Source organism: Prunus dulcis, chromosome 4 (assembly GCF_902201215.1).
Source record: "Prunus dulcis chromosome 4, ALMONDv2, whole genome shotgun sequence".
Classification (NCBI taxonomy): Eukaryota; Viridiplantae; Streptophyta; class Magnoliopsida; order Rosales; family Rosaceae; genus Prunus; species Prunus dulcis.
Window position 1 is genome coordinate 22,051,909 of NC_047653.1, and position 22,672 is coordinate 22,074,580.

General features: G+C 41.7%; 1 protein-coding gene across 2 annotated transcripts; it reads left to right on the forward strand.

Annotated features, from left to right (window-relative positions):
* The first annotated feature begins 235 nt into the window (after window positions 1-235).
* On the forward strand, window positions 236-5,637 carry LOC117623753 (N-acetylglucosaminyl-phosphatidylinositol biosynthetic protein gpi1-like). Of its 2 annotated transcripts, XM_034354716.1 has the most exons (9): window positions 236-708; window positions 923-1,222; window positions 1,338-1,478; window positions 1,565-1,668; window positions 1,761-1,982; window positions 2,548-3,042; window positions 4,396-4,811; window positions 5,269-5,362; window positions 5,441-5,637. In XM_034354716.1, exons 1-9 carry the CDS (start codon window positions 535-537, stop codon window positions 5,550-5,552), a joined length of 2,058 nt encoding a protein of 685 aa, XP_034210607.1. In that variant the 5' UTR covers window positions 236-534; the 3' UTR covers window positions 5,553-5,637. The 2 variants fall into 2 exon arrangements, with proteins under 2 accessions (XP_034210607.1, XP_034210608.1); XM_034354717.1 differs by lacking the exon at window positions 236-708 and having other exon boundaries at window positions 965-1,226; window positions 5,441-5,636.
* Window positions 5,638-22,672: the final 17,035 nt, after the last annotated feature.

Sequence of the window (22,672 nt, forward strand, 5' to 3'; positions counted from 1 at the left end):
TTATGCTGTGCTTAATTTGGCCCGTCCAAAATCGAGTACCGGTGTGCTGAACCCTCTTTAAATGGGCCGGGCTCGCGCCATATTCAAACCGGCCGGCCCATTGTACACACCTCTAGTTGCGCGCGATATTTTGTTTTTCAATATACTGAGCATGACCCAACTTCGTTAAAAGGTCGAGATTTATAAGTTTAAAAACGAGCCGTGCGGATGAGTTTTATAGGAAATTAGCTGAAAATCCAAGTTGAGGACTAGCGAATAACATAATTCAGGGGTCGTTTATATATGACCCGTTCAAGACGCTGAAAATCGGAGCCAGAGGAATCATGCATGGCGATTTCGCTTCCCTTCCCTCCCTCTCCATCTCAACAATAGCTAGCGAGAACCCTAACCCCAATCTCTCAAGCTGGTTCAGAAGGGGGATCTGAACCAAAAGCAAATTTTGGAATGAGAAGCAAAATTTCGATTAAACTTTTGAAGTTGGGATAAAATGGAGACTGTAAGTTGAGCCACTGATTAGCAATCATATTCACAAGGATGGGAAGGAGGTGTAGGGTTTGGTGGCCAAAGCAACTCTCATTGAGCACACCATCATCCTGCTCCAATTTCTTGCTGGGTTGGTTCATTTCGTCGTCTTCGTCTTCTCTTGACGTTGTCGTAGCTTTTGCCTGCACTGAACAAGCGCTTTCTGATAAAAAATTATGCATTCAGGTATATAATGTTATTCGGTAATGAATGCTAATCAGATTTCAATCACTTGTAACTGCAATTTAGTTGGGTAGGTTTCAATTTGTTTCTTTATCATTGTACTTAGTGATTTTGGCATGCATTCATTTGTTGCTTATTTTGTATGGTTTGGGAAATTGCTTTATTGAAATTGTATGTGTTTTTCTTCTCACCAAAGAAAAGTATTTATTATTTTCAGGGAATCCTTCATGACACAAATGGAAGGATGCCTGTGTTGCTCCAGGATAAGTCAATGTTGTGTATAGTGGGTCAATTTTTTAAAGTTCACTCAAAAGAAGATCAATATCATTCTTCTTGTTGTGGGTGCCACACTCTCAATGGATCACTAGAACAATGTAGGCAAACTTTTGTAGGAAGCAATTATTGGATCCAGATGCTATGTGATCCTCAAGAACAGGTTGGAACAGAAATTAGTTGGATTCCTAAACTGCATCACATCCACTGGAATGGGCAAATGGTGTTTCCATGTGATATCCACGTATGTAAGTCATGAATGCTTCAATGGCATGCGTTGGGCTTAATTTAATTTTTATTTTTAAGCGTGACATCTGTTTTGATTGATTAAAATCTTGTCTTTTCTTGATCAAATGTAGTTAATATTCTACGAGACCCCAGCCTATGGTGCTCACCATTTCTCATTACATCCTTGGAATTCATTTGATCAAGTGAGTGCTCCTGAGAGAAAACCCAAGTGGGTTGATGAACTTCACCAGAAGCAGCCACTCCTTGACTTGGTAAGAGTTTTTGAGAATTTTTTGTGCATCAAGACTTACCTTTGTTGTTAATTTTGCAATACGACTATGATATTGTTTACATGCAGGATACGGTCATTCTGGCAATCAATAGCTCCGCTGCCGCTGACAAAGTTTTCGAAAGATGCATGGGTCCCAAGAAATCTACTGTGCGCTTTTCCACAGTTTACATGTATTTTCTTCACACATATGTCCTCCCCACTTCCTTTGCTTTCGATGTCCTGCTTTGCTCTGTATTCAAATGGACTTTGTGTGGCATTTCAGGTTTCTTGCCTTCACATGGCAACTATTTGCTGTGTCTGTGGCTTCATTGTCCATGTTATTCTATGTCATTGTTCAGTTTCTCTATAGGCTTCTGAAGTATGCGTCAGATTCATGGGTATACATCATATCAGTAAAGGTATTCAGCAGTTCAAGGATAAATATCAGAATCCGTTGTTCTCAGATCTTGTATTGGCCAATCTTTCTTCAAGATAATGGCACAAGGTAATATGAAATTCTATGTTGAAAACTGGAAATTTATCTGACCGATGAGTTGTGTTTAAAATGCCATTCCATATAGCATTCTAATTATTGATGACATTTACAAATGCAAATACAGAAATCTATGTTGAATACAGTTGAGTTGTCTAACTGATAAGTTGGGTTTCAAATGCCATTTCATTTAGCATTCTATGTTGAATACTGGGAAGTTATCTGACTCATAAGTTGGTTTTCAAATGCTATCAGTTTTCACACCATTTTGATTTATGAGGAAGTTTTCTCTGTAAACGTATGCATGTTAATAAAGTGTTAATGTTTTCTGATCTGTACTTTTGTAGGCTGGGTTTGCTTGACTACCATGATTGGCATTCACCTGATCTCTTTCTTTTCGTCCTTGTCTGCATTGCCTTATATTTGACCCCAATTGACAGTTATCATGATTGTGTTTCATCTTGCGTATATTTATTTCATTTGTTGTATCATCATTTTTTCTTTTTTGGTATTGAACTCTTATTTCTTTCATGAACAAACTGCAAATTTTTTCATCATCTTCTTCTTTATTTCAAAGGTCTCTATCAAGTGTTGAATATGCGGAGAAAGCTGCATTGCATAAGCATTCCATGTGGTCAAGTTTAGCTGTTGATGTACTTCTGGGAAACTTGTTCGGTTTGGCACTGCTGTATCATGCAGAATCTGCTTGCATGTGGGTCCTGAAATTTGCCAGTGACATTACAAATGAGTTATTGCGCTCAGGTTGTGTGTGGTTAATGGGAGTCCCCGCAGGTTTTAAGTTAAACACGGAATTGGCAGGAGTTCTTGGGATGATTTCTCTAACTGCTATCCAGATTTGGTCTACCATTTGGATCTTTTTGGGGTTTCACTTCATTTATTTCATTAGAGGACTTGCTATATCAGGAATCATTTTTGGGGTGACTGTACCTGCTGCTTTGATAAAAGACTTGATTGCACTGGCAACATTACATGTGTCCACTCTTCACTGGTTGATATCACTTTTATATTCGACTCAGATACAGGCATTGGCAGCTTTGTGGCGCCTTTTCAGGTATTACTCTCGGATTTCTTGTTCTTGCTTTTTCAGTCTTTAAAACTTCTACATATGGCCAACCAAAAGCAAATGTGTTTGGTAATCCTACGAATGTGATAGGGTCATTTTTCTAACCGGCCTATTCTCTATCCCTTAATGCTTATTCAGCACCTGTTGGTTTGGTTGTTATGTATTTAATACATATTATGCGGTCAAATCACACGTTAAGTTGATGTAGTTTAGTCTGTTTTCTACTTAATTATCTGTAGTTAAAAAAATTTCAATTGTACCCCTATAGTTGATAACAATTACAATCAAGGACAAAACATCAATTGCGTCTAATGAATTGATGGAGTGGCAACCTGGAAACATAGATATGTCTGAAGACATCTACGACCACATGTCTGTTAAATTATTAGACTAAGTTGATGTTTTGTCCTCAGTTGCAAATGAACCAAAATACAGGGGTACAATTGGAAAAATTTAGGTGTACAGGAATTGAAGTGTAAAAAAGAGGCTAAAATACAGGGACTACATGTGTAATTTGATCTAGTTCTGCCAGTAGCCAATATTCCATTAAGGAGGCAAGTCCATCCATGATTGCTGTCATTGTGGAACTTTCCTCATTGGTTTGATACTGACTTTTTCTTTATTTCTCAAGCTTGTTGGGACTATGATTTTGTTTTTGCATTTTATTGTATAATTATAGTAGTTTATAAATTTTAATGCCCATAATTTAATAGATATGTGAAACATATAAGTGTGCCTTGAAGCATTGAGATGCTTGGGTTATATGTGCTGGGACAAAGTTTACCATAGTGCTACCAGTTGAATCAGTCCCACGACTTGTGACTTTTAAGTTTTTTATGTTTGTTAACTACTTCGTATGGTCTTTGTGTTCTTTACACTGTCTGTAATTTATACATATCCATCTAAGAATTAGTGTGCGCTCAAAACTTCAGGCACTTTATTAATATCATCTCTTGAGTCCCATAGCAGAATCATGTTTGTGTAAGTTGTACACCAACCGACCAAAAAAAGAAAGTAAATAAATGTACACTTGTACGCCATGCAAGACATGCTTGCCTATACAGTAGTGGAGATAATTTTGTCTCGAATTGGTTGATGCAAATTGCTGTTTTCTGAGAAAATCTTCTTTTCTTGTGCATGCGGCTACAATTCAATACCCTTTAGAATTATTCAATGGAGTTTTCAAGGCATTTATTTTTTCTTTTCTTGAATGGCAAACTCCGATCAGAATTTTGATTATATATAATTGGGGAAGGTGCAAGTAAAATTTGTCCTTTATCCATGATTGTTTTTCTATTTTATAACATCTAATTGCTTGTGTACTTGCCAAATGCTTTCCAGGGGTCGAAAGTGGAATCCTCTTCGTCAGAGATTAGATAGCTATGACTATACTGTCAAGCAACACATCGTTGGATCTCTTCTGTTCACACCACTCCTGCTTCTATTACCGACAACTTCTGTTTTCTATATTTTCTTTACCATTATGAATACAACCATCAGCCTTATCTATATACTGATTGAAATCACTATATCTGTTATTCATGCCACACCTTACATCAAAATTTTCCTTTGGTTGGTCATGCCAAAAAGATTTCCCTCTGGGATATGGTTTGAAATTGTATCTGTTTGGAGTGATTGCATTTATTCACATAAGGATATTAGTTCACCAGCAGATAAATTGCAGAGTGAAAAGGGCCTAACTGGAGAGAAAGCTTCTGTTGTGGTTTCATTTCTTCATAGCAACTTCTTGACTGTAGGTGAGAGCTCGATTCTTTTATTAGTGAATTAGTGATGTTTCATTGGATTGCATCTGAATTCTGAAAGCATCATATGTCAACTACTTGGGCTTGGATTTTGAAATAATTCACCATTTTTAAGTCTATCAGGAGTCAGGACCATGTAACATTAATAGCTTTGGCTTTAAAACTTTGATAATTTTGAGTGTAAAGTTGTGAGGCTCTGTTTACGTGTGTGCGCATGTGCTGTAGCATTGATCTTTGATAATTTGAATGGTTAAAAAGGAGTAGTCCAGCTAGCTCCAAATGCAAGTTATATGCTGATTTTGTTTTAAAAGCTTTAAGGTAACTCATATGCATACGCAAGCATATTCATGATAATAGCTGAAAGATGCATCTCTACTGTTGAAGTGGTGAAGTACTTATTTATGTCTGGTATTTGTTCTGCCAACTGTTATTAATGGGGCATGCATATCAGGACAAATAGTCATGCCTCACTACAACAAGATTCTTTCTGGGAAACCTCGGACATTGGTTGCTACAGCAGCTTATGGAGTCCTTACTGGCAGACGGTGAGTTGAAATTTGAATACAGTTTTGATGGTTATTTTGTGGATATTTCAATTTTTTAACTTTTAAAATTGGTTCCAGGATTCCATCTACAATTGGGACTGATCTTCCAATATTTCCATGGATGCTAATCTCCTACAAAGAGTATTGGCGGCTTTGCCACGATTCAATTCTTGCATGCTACAGAAGATGACTAGAGATTTTTAAAATTTTTTATATATGTTTTTTTTTTTTTACAACTAATTGCATTCTTCATTTAACCTAGAGTTTTTTTTTTACAACTAATTGCATTCTTCATTTAACCTAGCTAGCGATTCTCTCTCTCTCTCTCTCTCTCTCTCTCTCTCTCTCATGTAACCACTCTTGCTGCCCATTGATTGCTTTTAGGACCGTTCAGGCTACACACCTGATTCAATTTTGGAGGATTTGTAGGATGGGTTTTATGTAAAGAAAAAGTAGGTTATTTTTTCAGCTTAGTAAACTTAGTTTTAGTGTTAAATCTAGAATGTCTGCTTGAATTGTTGTTAGCTACTTATTACAGCTGCCCTCAGTTAAAGCCTACCCGACCTCTATTACCTGCGTTGCTTAGAAACATGAGAATGAATTCTAGAGCAAACATGTTTGGATTTAAACTAGCTGTATTATAATTTTCAATTCAGGTTAATTCTAGCAATGCACAGCAAAGAAGATATAACAAATCAGGTACTTAGAATTAACCAAGAAACAAGTTCACCAACAAAAGATGAATTGCTATAATAATTTTCCAAGCTGCTAAATTCGGAAACCAAGTTGACCAACAATTTAGAAAGCAAAACGGAATCACCAACTCTGGTGAATTGGGGAGATTTGACGGAATCTTGGGTGGATCCAAATCCCTTTAAAATCAGGGCTCTTGGTCTTGGATGAGGAAGATTGTTCAGCAGACACAATGCTCTCGTTCTCATTGAAAACAACAGAGTCTTCGCCATCCAACACCCGGATTTGTATTCCACAAGGAGAAATTGAAACGTCCCTTCCTATCCCCAGCTGCTGCTTCACATTCTTTTTGTCCAAATAACCCATTTCCTCTCTCAATGATACAATTTCATCTTCAGCTGGTGCTGGTGCTGGTGTTGGTTTCGGTGCCGGTGCCGGTGCTGAAACAGGAATAATGGAAAAGCACTGGCACTGTAGCTTGCCGGCAGCAGTGACAACGACCTGGATCAACCTGTCTCCTCATCAGGCAAAAAAATAGAATTCTCCATTGTGAAAAGCACCACATTCAATTCTGTTAACTGGACATGCGGTGAAATTGCGCTTGTGTCAGATCCATTTGTTTACACCATAGTGAACCGAGCAGACTCAGCACCAAAGTGACTAGCACCAAGGCAGCCACGCCTTCTCCCCTGCCGAAGGAAGACACACTTCCGAGGTGCCAGACACCTGCCGAAGCTCCCAACTGCCAAACCTAATCCCCAGGACACGTGTCGCTACCGCGACGACTTGCACAAAGTCCCACATTGGAACTTTGTGCAAACCTCCTACTTTCACCTCCCTATAAATAGGGAACAGTACCCAAGTAAAAAGGGTAACTACTTTCTCACTTTTACTGTTACTCTGTCAAAGTTACCACTTGTAGCTGACTTAGGCATCGGAGAGCCTTCGGCCGGCACCACACCGGTCTCCGAAGCTTAACGATTGCTTCTACCATTTTGTATTCTGCAGGTCTCCCACCAGCCTATCTCACCAAGGGTCTCAACCCTCTTCCCTGCTGAAGACTCCACGTATCTCATCACTAAGTTGGACTCAATATTGGCCGGGCCATTTTGTGCATCAACACCATTCATTGGCTCCGCGATGAAGAACATTCAGCTCCAGTTTTAAATCATTGATACGGCTAATGACAGAAACAATGCAATCTTGACAAGTGGGAGGGGATGAAAATGCTGCTATCCTATAGTTGTTCTTCTCCTTGGATAAATTTCAATCCTACTTGATTGGAGCGAAGGTGATAGTGTATACCGATCACTCAGCTTTAAAGTATTTACTTTCGAAGAAGGATGCAAAACCACGATTAATTCGTTGGGTACTACTGCTCCAAGAATTTGATCTTGAAATTCGAGACAAAAAGGGGTCCGAAAACGTGGTAGCTGACCATCTTTCGCGGCTGGTCAGTGAGGTAAAGATGAGTGATGATGCTGCACCCATTATGGAGATGTTCCCGGATGAACAATTGTATGCCATTCGATCATCCGAAGCTCCCTGGTATGCTGACTTTGTGAATTATTTAGCTAGTACTATCATTCCAGCTGATTTTTCGTTTCATCAAAAGAAGAAGTTTTTCTCCTTGGTTAAACATTATTATTGGGACGACCCATATTTGTGGAAACATTGCCCTGACCAAGTTATACGGAGATGTGTGCCTGAGGAGGAGATGGAAGACATATTGCGACATTGCCACACATTGGTGTGTGGGGGGCATTTTGGTGCCTCCAAAACAGCAGCCAAGGTATTACAATCTGGATTTTTTTGGCCAACTTTGTTCAAGGATGCCTATGCATTTGTAGCTGCCTGTGATCGATGCCAACGCACTAGAAATATTTCTAGCAGAAATCAGATGCCATTGAATAATATTCTAGAGGTTGAATTGTTTGATGTCTGGGGAATAGATTTCATGGGACCTTTCCCTGAATCTTGGAAGAACAAGTACATATTGGTGGCTATTGATTATGTGTCGAAATGGGTTGAAGCCGTCGCTCTCCCTACCAATGACTCCGAGGGGGTTGTCAAATTTGTCCGACAAAATATTTTCACCAGATTTGGGACTCCGCGTGGAATCATCAGTGACGGAGGTACACACTTTTGCAATCGTCAATTTAATTCTCTTTTAGCTAAATATGGTATTACCCACAAGGTTACTACTCCCTATCATCCACAAACTAGTGGACAAGTTGAAGTTTCCAATAGAGAATTAAAACGAATTTTGGAAAAGACGGTGAGTGCTTCAAGAAAGGATTGGTCACTGAAATTGGATGATGCCTTATGGGCCTATCGAACGGCATTCAAAACACCAATTGGCATGTCTCCTTATCGTCTAGTTTTTGGGAAAGCTTGTCACTTACCGGTTGAGCTCGAACATAAGGCACATTGGGCACTCCAAACACTCAATTTTGACATGATTGCAGCAGGAGAAAAACGAGCAATTCAATTGAATGATATGGATGAGTTTCGTAATGAAGCTTATGAGACTTCCAAGATATACAAGGAGCGTACAAAGAAATGGCATGATAAGCATATTCTAAGGAAGGATTTCTTCGCTGGTCAGAAAGTTCTCCTATTTAATTCCCCCCTCCGACTCTTTCCCGGGAAGCTGAAATCACGTTGGTCTGGACCATTTACAATAGTGCAAGTATTTCATTCTGGAGTTATTGAGGTTAGGCATGACGAACAAGGTACTATTTTCAAAGTAAACGGCCAACGAGTGAAGCCATACTTGGAAGTCAATTTTGATTAACAGCGGACTTCCATTCCTCTGCATGATCCAAAGTGATGACCTCGCAAGTCGGGCTGGTGACTATAAACCAAGCGCTTGTTGGGAGGCAACCCAACTAGGTACCTTCGTTCCTTTTTATTTTATTTTGTTTTGTTTTCCCTTTATTTTCCATCCTTCTATGCCTTTACTAATTGTTACATGCATTTACTTTAAACATTGAGGACAATGCTTAGTTTAGGTTTGGGGGTGTGGAGTTTTGTTGTTTTTATTTGAGTTTTGAGTCATAAAAAAAAATAATAAAAAAACAGATTTTGTGTTCCAAAGAAAGGATTTTGTGTTTCAAAGAACATTTCTAGATTTTTTCTAGCCCCATGATGATTGCAAACATGTTCCAGATGTGTTACAGATGTTATTTTGGCCATTAGATGACTTTAAAACCCAGAAAATAGCAAAAGAGGTTATTATGTTCTTATTTTGGTCAAAATCAAAAATTCTGCCTATTTTCCTTTTTGATGTTTTTCAGGCAAATTTGAAGCCACCAACATGTTTAGAATGGTTATTATGATGATTTGAAACAGTTTTGGGGGTCTCAAGTGCTTTACATGACGTTTTAGGACGATTTGAAGTTAAAAAAGTGGCCTAAAACCCAAAAAAGACTAGCTGCTATCTACCCAGAAATATGAAGATTTTTCGTCACAAAATGGTTTTTAGCGACGGTGTTCATCAGATTTTTCGTTGCTAAAGGATTTTCAGCGACGGTGTTCATCAGATTTTTCGTCGCTAAAGGATTTTCAGCGACGGTGTTCATCAGATTTTTCGTTGCTAAAGGATTTTCAGCGACGGTGTTCATCAGATTTTTCGTCGCTAAAGGTCAATTTTCCAGAATTTTCTAATTTCATTCCAAATCAATTATGATCCATTCCATTTGTGATCAGAGGTTTCTAGGAGCTATTCCAGGTGTGTCCTCTTCCTTTTGATGAAATTTCTTTATCCCTAAGCAATTATGGCACATAAATTCACTCACATTTGTTTGAAAAAAAAAATCACAAAATGCCTTTAACTTTTAAAAATAAAATAAAATAAAATTTGTAAAGCTTTTACTTTCTCTTACTAATAGTGATGTATATGTGATGTTTGATCATATTTCTTTAACTAAAGTGTTGCCATGAAAGTTTATGCATCATAAGTATAGCACTTCACATGGCCATGCTTCAAGTATTTTAATGGACAAGCTAGCTATACTTGGATGATTGTGGAGAAATAGTGGAGACTACCATTGTGAGATACTTGAGCCAAATTGCCATTCATTGAGAGAGTATTTGGGATTAGTCTTATTCACTATTTTCTTTCTTTCTTATTTAAATTGATCTCAATTAGGCTTTTGAATTGAATACTAAGAACTAATCTCTATTTTGGAATCATCTCATGCTTTTACTTTTGAGTTGGATGGACCTTGAGAGATGATGTTAGGCTATGCATGTTCTAGCCACTAAATAAAACCTCATGTCCTACCCATTGTGTGTGCCATCAACCCTTTGAAGCCAAACACTTAGCCTTTTCTTTCATCACCCACAATATTTCCTTACCCTTTTCACCCTATTTTTAGCCATACCCTATAACTTGGGATATGCCATGGCATGAAGACAAGGATGAAAGTTAATCTCTACATCAACAAAAGAGGTGGCGTGTACCGAGGAAATATGTGCTTTATAAAAATAAAAAAAAGAAAGAAAGATAAATAATTTTTAAAAAAAAAGAAAAAAAAAAGTGAAGCATATCAAAAATCCTGGACGCCTCTGTGAAGTAAATTTGAAGAGCCGAGCCTTATCACGTGATAAATGCCTTGGTATGTCTCAAGTTCTAGTATTTCCTTCCCTTTCTTTCATAACCCATAACCTAGCCCTTCATTACAACCATAGTAAAGACCTAACGGATCTTTGGGGACTTCTTACTCGGAAGTAGAGGTATGTACTTCATCTATGGTTTTTAGTATTTGATTTCCTTTCCATGAGATCTATTTTTAGAAATTGCCTTTTATTCATTTTTGGATGCATATGTGTCTTATATTTTGAATTCTTCACCTAACTTCATTCACATATGCGGGGTAAGAGTGCAACCCTAGGTTCTGTGAGAAAATTGAGAGTTATCCAGTGAGGCCTAGAGTCGAGACGAATTTGTACACACGCCGAATGTGGTTATCTTTATGTTTGAATGCTTGGAGTTTTGGCTTTACACTTTACACTATGGTGCAGTTTTTTGTAGTGGCATAACTTTAGTTTTTGAATTGTGATTGGCATTCATTGGTTATTATTAGTTTGTTGGAAGTATTGCTTTAACGAATTTGTTTTGCAAGAAGTGTTTGTGGGTGTCATTACTGGTAAACCATCAGGAGACACAACTCCTCCTACTAGGGACACCTAGAGGTTTAAAGGCTTGTGGCACATGCTAAGTGCCATCGAGATTACCTGCGAAAGTGGTTTAATTTAGTTAGTTTGTTTTAATTTATTTTTGATTTTCAGTTTTGCTCGAGGACTAGCAAAAGATAGGTTTGGGGGTATTTGATAAGTCTATATTTTATATATATTTTATGCCTCCTTTGCTTATTTATTTATTAATTTCTTGGATTAAATTGGTTGTTTTTAATTGGTTTTGTGAGATTTGTGAAGGAATTGTGAAATAGGAGAAAGTGTGCTAAAAAAGGCAAGAAGATGAAGATCAATTAAAAAGAAGCCAAGTCATTCCTTTTGTTGCAAGGAATGTTGTCAAATTTCCTAGTTCAAGATGGTGCAAGTCTTATCAAGTCAAACAAGGAGAAATAAAGAAGACCTTATTTTAGAAGGAATCCTATTTTTATAACAATTGTAATTATTCCTTAGGTAGGATTTCTAGGAGTTTTATAAATAGGGAGTTTAGGTCATTGTTGAAAGGATCCATTACCCATCATCCATCCTCCATCATCTACCCTAAAATTCCTACACATTCATACTCATAGCCAAAACACTCAAAGGAGAGAGAGAGAGAGTTTTAGAGAGACAAAGAAGACAACCTGGAGCTAGAGTTGCTATCGTGCAGAGATCAAATCTTCAATTGGTTACTTCTTTCCTATGATATTATTTATCATGGTTTTTATTAAAGTTGTCATGAACTAATTTCTTCTTGCTAGGGCTACGATGTAGCCTAGCCATGAATACTCAATTACTTAGCATGTTAATTCCAAGTATTTTTCCATGTTGAGTATCTATTACAATGCTTAATGCTTTGAATGTTTGGCCAACATTTAATTGTAACCCCCAAAATTTTCCAATGACCCGGCCTACGGAAGGTCTAGCTCCCGAGCTCAAAAAAAAAAAAAAAAAAAAAAGGTCTAGGCCCTTGCCGAACGGCAAGGACCATGGAAGAAGAAGAGAACCCCCAAAATTTTCCAATGACCCGGCCTGCAGAAGGTCTAGCTCCCGAGCTCCAAAAAAAAAAACAAAAACAAAAACAAAACAAAAAACCTCTCCTTCGAACCCAGCTCCTATCCTACCTGCAAAATGCCCAAGTACCCAGGTACCCAGCTACCAAAAGTTCTAGAGGCTTACACAGCTTATATCACACACTCCATGTGTTGACGCAACTCCTAGCTTGCCAACTTAGGGGACTAGGGAGTGCCCTACGGCTCCCAATGAAGCTGGAATGCTCGGTTACAATTACAAAAACTCACAAGTTCCCAACCAAGAAGTTACTTCTTGACCGCGAACTTGGGGGACTACTGTTTACACCATAGTGAACCGAGCAGACCCAGCACCAAAGTGACTAGTACCAAGGCAGCCATGTCTTCTCCCCTGCCGAAGGAAGACACACTTCCGAGGTGCCATACACCTGCCGAAGCTCCCAACTGCCAAACCTAATCCCCAGGACACGTGTCGCCACTGCGACGACTTGCACAAAGTCCCACATTGGAACTTTGTGCAAACCTCCTATTTTTACCTCCCTATAAATAGGAAACAGTACCCAAGTAAAAAGGGTAACTACTTTCTCACTTTTACTGTTACTCTGCCAAAGTTACCACTTGTAGCTGACTTAGGCATCGGAGAGCCTTCGACCGGCACCACACCGGTGTCCGAAGCTTAACGATTGCTTCTACCATTTTGTCTTCTGCAGGTCTCCCACCAGCCTATCTCACCAAGGGTCTCAATCCTCTTCCCTGCTGAAGACTCCACGTATCTCATCACTAAGTTGGACTCAATATTGGTCGGGCCATTTTGTGCATCAACACCATTCATTGGCTCCGCGATGAAGAACATTCAGCTCCAGTTTTAAATCATTGGTACGGCTAATGACAGAAACAATGCAATCTTGACAAGTGGGAGGGGATGAAAATGCTGCAACATGCTTACATAGTTGTGAGGCTGGCAACTTTGGAAGGTTGATTTTCGCACGAGAGAAGGGGCAAAAGAAGAAGATGAAGCCTCATGATGGCTTGAAAAGAAGCAGCCATCCTTGGTTTGATGCAAGGCAAGTTGCTCCTTTTAGTTCTGGAATATTACTGATGGTGTACTTTTTACCACTTTCACATATTAGCAACTGGCATTGATCAGATTGTTCCTCGTACAGTAAAAACCAGGGTTCATATGAAGATTCATTCTGAGCTGAAGCTGTTGCAGAAGCAGAGTTCCAAGCCTTGCAGACACTGCGGAAACTCAGAAGATCGATTAGGCTTAGACCATCTGCTATTTTTGACAACAGTTCAGGAGGAAGAAGATCGGACAAGGGCGGCGGGGGACGGCTTTCTGTTGGAGCAAGATTTCTTTCAAGAAGAAATACCTCCACAGGTTCTTGACTGAAGTCCGCACGCTTCCTTGGTCGAAAGAAAACTCCGGACTTTGTTCCTTAGGTCGAACGATGGAAGAAGGGTGAGTACCTGCAAAAGTCACTCCGACTCTCAAGTCAGTATTTACACAGCGTACTCTCAGTGTTTAATTCCATTTTTGTCTCCCCTGGCTGGAGGTCTAGCTGGGTTTTTATAGCGTTTTGAGTTCTTGGGTTTGGCCATGCTTTCCTAGCCTTGCGCATCCCATCCCCCACTTCATGGTAGTGGGATCAGATGAGTTGTGGTGGGATTAGATGAGTGATTTGCGTCTCCCTCACTCCGCACTTCTCTGGTGGGAGGGAAGCTCGATCATCCCACGTCTTTTGGTTGTGGCATATGGGTTAAGCCACGACAAATGAGATTTGGTTCCCATAGTGCCCCCCCTTTTTTCCTCTCTACATGCTTCGCGGGTAGAGAAGGAAAAATGATCTAAGTGGGATTTTGGAGCAGGGTTTCTTTTGGTTGAGCACATGTCATCCGGATGGGCTCATGGCTGAGCCTAAATAAGCCATACCTTTTCCCTTGGGCTTGCTGGTCAAGCCCAAAAACATGATTCCTATTGGCTTATCACCAACCCATGCATGTTGCTTTCGCACCTTGCATGTGAAATATTCAAATGCGGACTTTCATGCACGTTGCAAACTTTTCAAGTTCCAACTGTGGACTGTTACCCTTATGTGGTGTATCCAAGTGCGGACAGTCGACCCCATGTGCAAGTGGGCCCTTTTATTTATTTCGAATTTCTCCCCGGGTGTCATGTGCTTTAGTTTCTCTCTCCTGGCTGATCCCATCCCCGTGTGTCATGTGCTTTAGTTTCTCTCTCCTGGCCGATTCCATCCCCTTGGCTTTGAGTTTTTACCAATTCGGTGGGTCCCATAATTCTTGGTTTCTCTCTCCTGGTTGATCCCATCCCCTGGTGTCATGTGCTTTAGTTTCTCTCTCCTGGCCAATCCTATCCCCTTGGCTTTGAGTTTTTACCAATTCGATGGGTCCCATAATTCTTGGTTTCTCTCTCCTGGTTGATCCCATCCCCAGGTGTCATGTGCTTTAGTTTCTCTCTCCTGGCCAATCTCATCCCCTTGGCTTTGAGTTTTTGCCAATTCGGTGGGTCCCATAATTCTTGGTTTCTCTCTCCTTGCTGATCCCATCCTCAGGTGTTATGTCCCTTAGTTTCTCTCTCCTGGCCGATCTCATCCCTTTGACTTTGAGTTTTTGGCAATCCGGTGGGCCCCGTGCTCTTTACTTTCTCTTTGCTAGCCGATCTCAAATGGATTCCAATATTCATGATCTCCCCTTCCGAACCCATGCCCCTTTGGTTCTTCAATTGATCCAAGGTGTCCCCGCCCTTTTTTTTTTTTTTTTTTTGGTTTTCTTCTTCTCTTTTTCTCTTGCGTTTGAGTCGTTCGCGCGAGCCCAAAATCCCTTAGCTGTCCTTCCGGAACCGTGCACCTTCGGTTTCTCGACCGACCGAAGGTGTTCACACAATTTTTTTTTTGGGTGTTTTAGCCGTCCCTACGGGCTCCAAAAACCCCTTAGCTATCCTTCTGGACCAGTGCACCTCCGGTTTCTCAATCGACCTGAGGTGTTCACAGACTTTTTTTTTTTTTTTTTTCTTTACCAACTTCCAAGCGGTCCACGATCTGGTTTTTGCGTGAGGGGGGTGAACAAACCTAGCTCCGTAGGTGTACGTACTACTTTGCATCACTTATTACTCACATCTGTTGCTCTCACTTGTCTTTTGTCGAAGCGCATGCAGCCTTATGTCAGGAAGCGCATGTGTTGGGTAAAAATAATTCTGATTGGTCATGTCAAGCCAGGCTTTGTTGCCAGTGCCTAAGGCAAATATCCGAGCTGTCCGTGCGAACCTTATCTTTGCTTTTGAAAAACCTCTTCCCGTGACTTCTGTGAATTATTTTCCCAATTTTTCCCTTGTTATAAAAAGGTTGATCGATAGAGATGCACTCACCTGTAAAACCGTCAACACTTTGCTTTTGTTCTTCACATATAAGCTCTAGGCGCGAAGGGAGAGGAAAGTGTTCTGTGCGTTTGAGAACTCCGCCGAAGTGTTCTTGTTCTTGCCACTACCTAGTAAGTAATATTTTCATCTTTGCTATTTTCATGTCAAACCACGAGATTTGGCCCAAGTCCAGTGGTATCCCACCGAACTACGAGATACTTAAGGCTCGCACTAGAGGATGTGTTCCCGATAACGTGGGGATCGATCCTCTGCCTTTGGGATCAGATATGTACACCAGTGCCGGTATCCCTCGGGGTTCCTTAATTCTCTCGCCGGCCCATTTATAGCATGTTAGGTTTCCATTCCACCCCCTTTTTCATATGTTTATGTTCTTCACCCCATGCAGCTAAACCCAAATTCTTACCTTCTCATATCTGGGTTTCTAGCCATCAGTTTGAAATGGGGTGTGTCCCTTAGCTTTAAGGATTTCATTTACCTTTACAACTTGGCTTGTGTTATGGGGGAAAGTCACTACTTCTTTTTTACGTCTGGTTCTGGTAAAAAAGTATTTACTTGTAAGCCCATTTCCACCAAGTACTGGAAAAACCAACCTCTCTTAATCACTGGGGAGTGGGCGGCGCCTGAGATGTCTAACATGCCTATTCCTTTGGAGTCTGGCAGAAAACCTGGTATACATATTTATGTCTTTGAAATACAGCTTATTATGTTTTTACAGGTCTAACTAACCTCTTTTCTGCAGTACTTCCTTCAGACAAAAGGTGTCTCCTTTCTGAGGATCGGATCGCTTTGTTGGAGGAGAACTTAGCTGGTCGAGGGTGGGATATCACACACTTTCTCAACCCTGCTACTCTCATCCATCTCTCTACTACTCGTTATTTGGCGACTTACCTCCCATTCAGTTTAGCTGATCCAAGCCTGCATGGAATAAACTTGTTCAAAGACATTTGCTCCGTCGACGTTGACCTTTGTCGCATTGAGGATTCAGCGTCTCGTATCCGGGCCAGCTTTCAAGAAAGGGAGGTTGAGTTAGCTTAACATAGCAGCTCCGAGGACTGCGTATCACGGTCTGAGTCTGATCAGTCAGATATGTCAGCACCAGGCTCATTGTCAGTCCCGGGCTGTAGGGAACAGGAAAAGAGCCCGAGCTTTTCGGGTCAGCGAAGAAATCTCGCCATGCTTGACAGGTCATCTTGGGTTTGGGCTCACCCAATGTATTTGCTTCGAGTACTCCGTATCGGCCTCAGCAAGTCCCTCATGCCCCTACTCCCGCTAGCTCACTAGGCGAGAACGACTTCACGACCATAACTAATGAACAAATGTGGGGGCTACCAATCACAGTGCTTGAACGCGGTCACTTTTTACTTCTCGCAGATGGTTGGTCTTCGCAACGCGCAGATGGCGAGGTTTTAGGCGTGAAACAGTGAGATATGCAAAAAAAGGGCAACCCTCGAACTTAGCGGGAATCGCATCAAGGAATGTGAGACTGAGCTTGGACAGAAACAGGACGAACTACGAAACCTGAGAAGTGGCCAAAGCACTATACGGATGGAGGTTGACCGCCTTAAGCAAGAACTGGTGGATGCCGCACGTAATAGGGACGAGAAGTATCAGGCCAACACCAAGCAGATCAGGGTCGAGATGGCTAGGCAATTCCGATAAAGTTGGGTTCAAGGTCAACAACCCTCTGAGCACAGGTTTGTGGCGGGCCCAGATGACTATGATGATGAGTTGGAATTTGACCCTGCTGGCTACGAACTTTTTCAGGGTATGCAGCCTGATGATCGTCCTCCGACGGGTTACATCCCTCATCGCAGGATCCCACCGGCAGCCCTTCATGGGCCAACCCATTCTGGGTCAATACAGGGCCCGTCCTTGGATTTTCGGGCTTCACTTCACCTGCTGGATTTTCCACCTGTGCTGGGCCTACCTCGGAGGCCACTCCTGACCCATTTGACGATGCGCCCTAGGTTGCTTTTGCTTCGTTCATTACTTATTGTATTTTCCTTTCGGCTTTGTCTTCGTTTTGATGTACTTGGTTATCTTGGGTTCATTCCCAGACTTCATGGCTCACTTTATCAGACTTTATAAGTTATCCACTTAATTTTAATTTTAACTCCGACGTAAGTACTTGAGGCTTAATTGTTTGTTTTTTTTTTTTTTTTTTTAAAAAACTTGGCCAAGATCCTCTCAGGATGAATCGCCATTTTCAAATTCAAAAAGCAAGGATTGGATATCCTATCGCCTCCGCATTACGCCCTTACCAGGCGTTCCTTCGTGAGCTACGTCTCTAAGTGAACTTCTATATAAAGGGTAATTCGATTTTTAGATGAACATACCTATCCCACTCATGGCTCATAGACGCAAGCTAAAACTCCACTTCCGCCTTTGCGCAGATATTCCAAAGAAAGGAGATTCTCCGAGGAGGAGGGCTTCACCTCTGTCAAGGAGGGAGTCCTCGCAGCGAGATTCCAAGAGCCCTAACGAAATCATTGAGATATGTTCTCAAGATTCTTCTGCCGACTCTCCGGCGAATGCTTCAGATTACTTAGCGGTCGCCGATTCACTTCATGGGTCTAGGTCTTGGTCTGGTGATGCCAGAGGTGGAGGGAAGGCTATGATGAGAATGAGTACCTCAAGGGCGCAAGATGAAGCCGGTCCATCTCGTGTTCCTCGCTGCTCCTGCCACTTCGACCATAACATGCTGCTGATGGAACATGACCTACTCAAGGAGGATCTGGCATGTGTTGGTGCCCAAGTGACTCACCTCCGGAATGTTCTTGCTAATGCAAATCGCGCCGTGTCCACCGCCCATTCTGATGGCATACGAGACAGATTTAGACAGGGTATCCACCACTTCCGTACCAAGGCCAAAATGATTTATTCCTACGTGGATTGGGATAGTCTCCCCTTGCCGTCAGACTAGCTCGTGCTACTTATGGGTCGTACCTGTAGAATCAGTAGTTTTATGTATTCTCCAGCTTTAAATAATTCGGAGGCCTTCCTCCAAAAAACATTTCATGTTTTTTCCTTTTATGGCTATAATGGCCTAATGCTAGTGTTATGTTTAATCTTGAGGTCTTCGACCTTGTCATATCTGCATTTTATTCATGTTGCTTGATCTCTAACCATGTCATGGTCCCCGATCATGTCGTAATCTCCGATCACTTCTTTATACGCAATTTCCAATCGCGTCCTTGTGCGCAATCTTCAACCGCTTCTTCATGCGTGATCTTCGGCCACGTCTTAACTGCGATCTTCAATCGTACTTTTTGCTTTTTGGCCATGCACCTTATATGCCCATGGAGTAGTATATTCATTTTCTTATTCCCAAGGTCTTCGACCACGTGAGTTCGAGTAATGCTAATTTAAACAGACATGGCCTTCTACCAAACAGTTCGAATGTAAAGAAAATACGTGTTCCATTAAGCGTTCATCGAACGATGGACAATTTAGGGAAAAATCGCAAATGACAGAAAGATGAAAGCGACAAAGAAATGAAAAAACTCAAATGAAATACTTCCTCAGATGAATTGCGTTCCAAGGGCCCGGTACATATTGACCGCTCTCTATATGCCTTAGCATATAGGCCCATTTTCCATAAACCTCTGTTACCTCGTATGGTTCTTCCCATGTCCGTTCGAATTTTCCTGCGTTTAGGTCCTTAGTATTCTCCATGACCTTTCTGAGTACCCACTCGCCTATTTTGAATTTCCTATGTCGTACTCGTTTCTTGAAGTAATTGGTTGTTGCCTAATTCTGGTAGATGGCAAGTCGTAACGCTGCAGCTTCTCGCTGTTCTTCAAGCATGTCAAGGTTGTGAGCTAGTTGTTGTTCATTATCATTACTCTCTATCACAACGTCCTGACTATGGGTAATCCAATTTCTGTGGGGATGATGGCTTCAGTTCTATATGCCAAGGAAAAAAGGCTTTCGCGGGTTGGTTTCCGTTTGGTAGTGTAGTATGCCCATAATACATTTGGCAATTCCTCCGACCATTTGCCTTTGCGCTGTTCAAGCCTTCTCTTCAAGCAATCGAAGATCGTACGATTAGTTTTCTCGGCTTGTCCGTTTCCTTGAGGATAACTCCGGGACGAGAACTGTTGAATGATCCCTTTTTCCTCACAGTAACTTATGAATTTACAGTTATCTAACTGAGTTCCGTTGTCTGTCACGATGGCCCTTGGTATCCCAAAACGACAAATTATATTATGCCATACGAATCTTACCACATCTGTTTGGATCACTATCTTGTAAGCCTCGGCCTCCACTCATTTGGTGAAGTAGTTAGCGGCCAAAATGACGAAACTTCTTGCCCCCCACTGCGGCGGGAAGCGGTCCCATGATGTCCATCCCCCAGCGGGCAAATGGCCAATGCCCTATAACAGGGTTAAGTTCCTCGGCTGGTTGTCTGATAAGGGGTGCATGCCTTTGACATTTGTCGCATTTTCGTGAAAATTGTTCTGCATCGAGGGCTACGTCAGGCCAAAAATATCCATGGGCCAGCGCTTTGTGGGTTAAGCTCCTCCCACCCGTGTGGTTCCCACATGTCCCTTGGTGTATTTCTTTTAGCGCCCATTCGGCTTCAGTGGATCGAGGCATCTGAGATATGGCCCTGAAAAAGACTTACGAAAAAGTGTGTCATCTCTAATGGCATACCTTGCAGCCTTTATTCGTAATTTCCTTGCCTCGATCGGGTCACTGGGTTGGGTTTCCTTTGTGAGATAGTTCATGATTGGAGTCATCTACGTTTCTTCTTCAGCATCAATCTGCATAATTCCAGGACCAGTTGGTATACTGGGGCTCGATAGGAGTTTCACCGGGGCAATCCTCATGTTTTCCACTGATGTTGATGCGGCGTGGGCCAAGCGATCTGCCTGAACGTTCATTTCTCTTAGTATCCATTTGAACTTTATTTTTTCGAACTTGCTGGCTAAATCCTTTACTAACTGTTGATATACCCATATTCGTTCATCCTTAGTCGCGTTTTCATCAGTTATCTGGCTGCCTATGAGGCCAGAGTCGCTATGGACAACTAAGCGTCCCACCTTCAGTGTCCTTGCTAGTTGGAGTCCCAACACTAGGGCTTCGTATTCCGCCACGTTGTTTAAAGCGAGGAAGTTTAATCGGACGGAGTACTCCAAGTCTACTCCTTTAGGCGAGGAGAGGACAATTCCTACTCCGGCTCCTGCCTGATTAGATGATCCGTCTACATACAATTCCCATTGGGCCTTCTCCAAGTTTGTTGCTTTCTTGACTTCATCGTGATTTTCCTGTTGTTTGTCAGGTGGATAGCATTCTACTAAGAAATCGGCAATTACCTGACCCTTCTGGGCTATCCGAGGTTGATATCTAATGTCGAATGCTCCGAGCTCAATGGCCCACTTTGTAACTCTTCCTGAGAGGTCAGGCTTTGACATGACTACTCTGATTAGTTGGATCATCAATACTATGATCGTGTGTGCCTCGAAGTATTGGCGAAGTTTCCGCTTGGCCGTTACTAAAGCTAAAATGAGTTTCTCAACCAGTGTATATCTTTTCTCGGCCTCAATTAAGCTCTTGCTCACATAAAATATGGGCTGCTGGATTGAATTTTCCTCCCTTAGCAGTACAGCACTTACAACACTTTCAGTGACAGCCATGTATAGGTACAAAGGTTCACCTTGCTTTGGAATAGTTAGGGTCAGGGGACTGGCGAGGTACTTCTTCAGCTACTTAAAGGCTTCTCTTTGTTTCGGCCCCCATATGCTTCTGTCTTTATTTCGAATTGCCTGGAAGAATGGCTTACAACGATCCGACGATCTTGAAATGAATCGGCTGAGAACCGCTATTCGCCCAGTCAGAACTTGCACATCTCTAGGCGTTCTTGGATCTGGCATATCCCGCAGCGCCTCCACCTTCAATGGATTGGGCTCGATGCCTCGCTTGTTCACTATTTGCCCCAAGAATTGCCCCGATGAAACACCGAATGCGCACTTCTTTGGGTTAAGCCACATGCGATACCTCCTCTGTATGTTAAAGACTTCTTCCAGATGCTTGATATGTTGGGATTTTTCCTGGCTCTTGACGACCATGTCGTCGATGTAAACCTCCATTGTTTTGCTGATCTGGCTTTTGAACATCTTGTTCACTAATCTTTGATATGTCGACCCTGCTTTCTTCAGCCCGAATGGCATAACTATGTAACAATACAAGCCTCGCTCGGTGACGAATGCCGTCTTTTCCTGGTCCTCAATTGCCATTGGGATTTGATTATACCCCGAATAGGCATCCAGGAATGTGAGAAGTTCATACCCAGCGATGGCATCTACCATTTGATATAGTCTACACACACACGTCATCTCCCATCCTTATTCAGGTTAATGTTAATGTAGTCTACACACACACGTCTTCTGGGCACACCTTATTCAGGTTAATGTAGTCTACACACATATGTCATCTCCCATCCTTTTTACTAACTACCACGACATTCGAGACCCAGGTCAGACACCATACTTCTCGAATGAATCCTGCCTCGAGTGTCCACTTCATCGCTAATAATTTGGTTTTGCTGAGGTACGAATCTCCTCTGCTTCTGTTGATACCGGGGGTGTTTTGGATCAGCGTTCAGCCGATGACACGCGATCTCTGGGTTGATCCCCGACATGTCTTTATGTGACCACGCGAACACGTCCTTATTCTCTCTTAATAACTCCATTAGTTGGTCTACCTCATCTTTAGATAGGAGGGAGCCCACCAACACTTTTCTATCAGGGTAAGAGGGATCTAGAACTTCTTCCTTGAGTGGTTCGATCGTCGGAAGCTCTGAGTTATCCTCCTCCTTTTGTTCTGGTAGGTCCTCCATTAATTACTATAAATCTTCGCCCTGCTGCTGAGTTGCAGCCTTAAGGTTAGTTGCTATGTTGTAGCATTATCTGGCCTCCACTTGATCCCCCTTGATATTAACTGTGGTTCTCCCATCTTCGGACATGCACCTCATCACCTGGCAACATGTCGATGCTTCTTCATCGATTC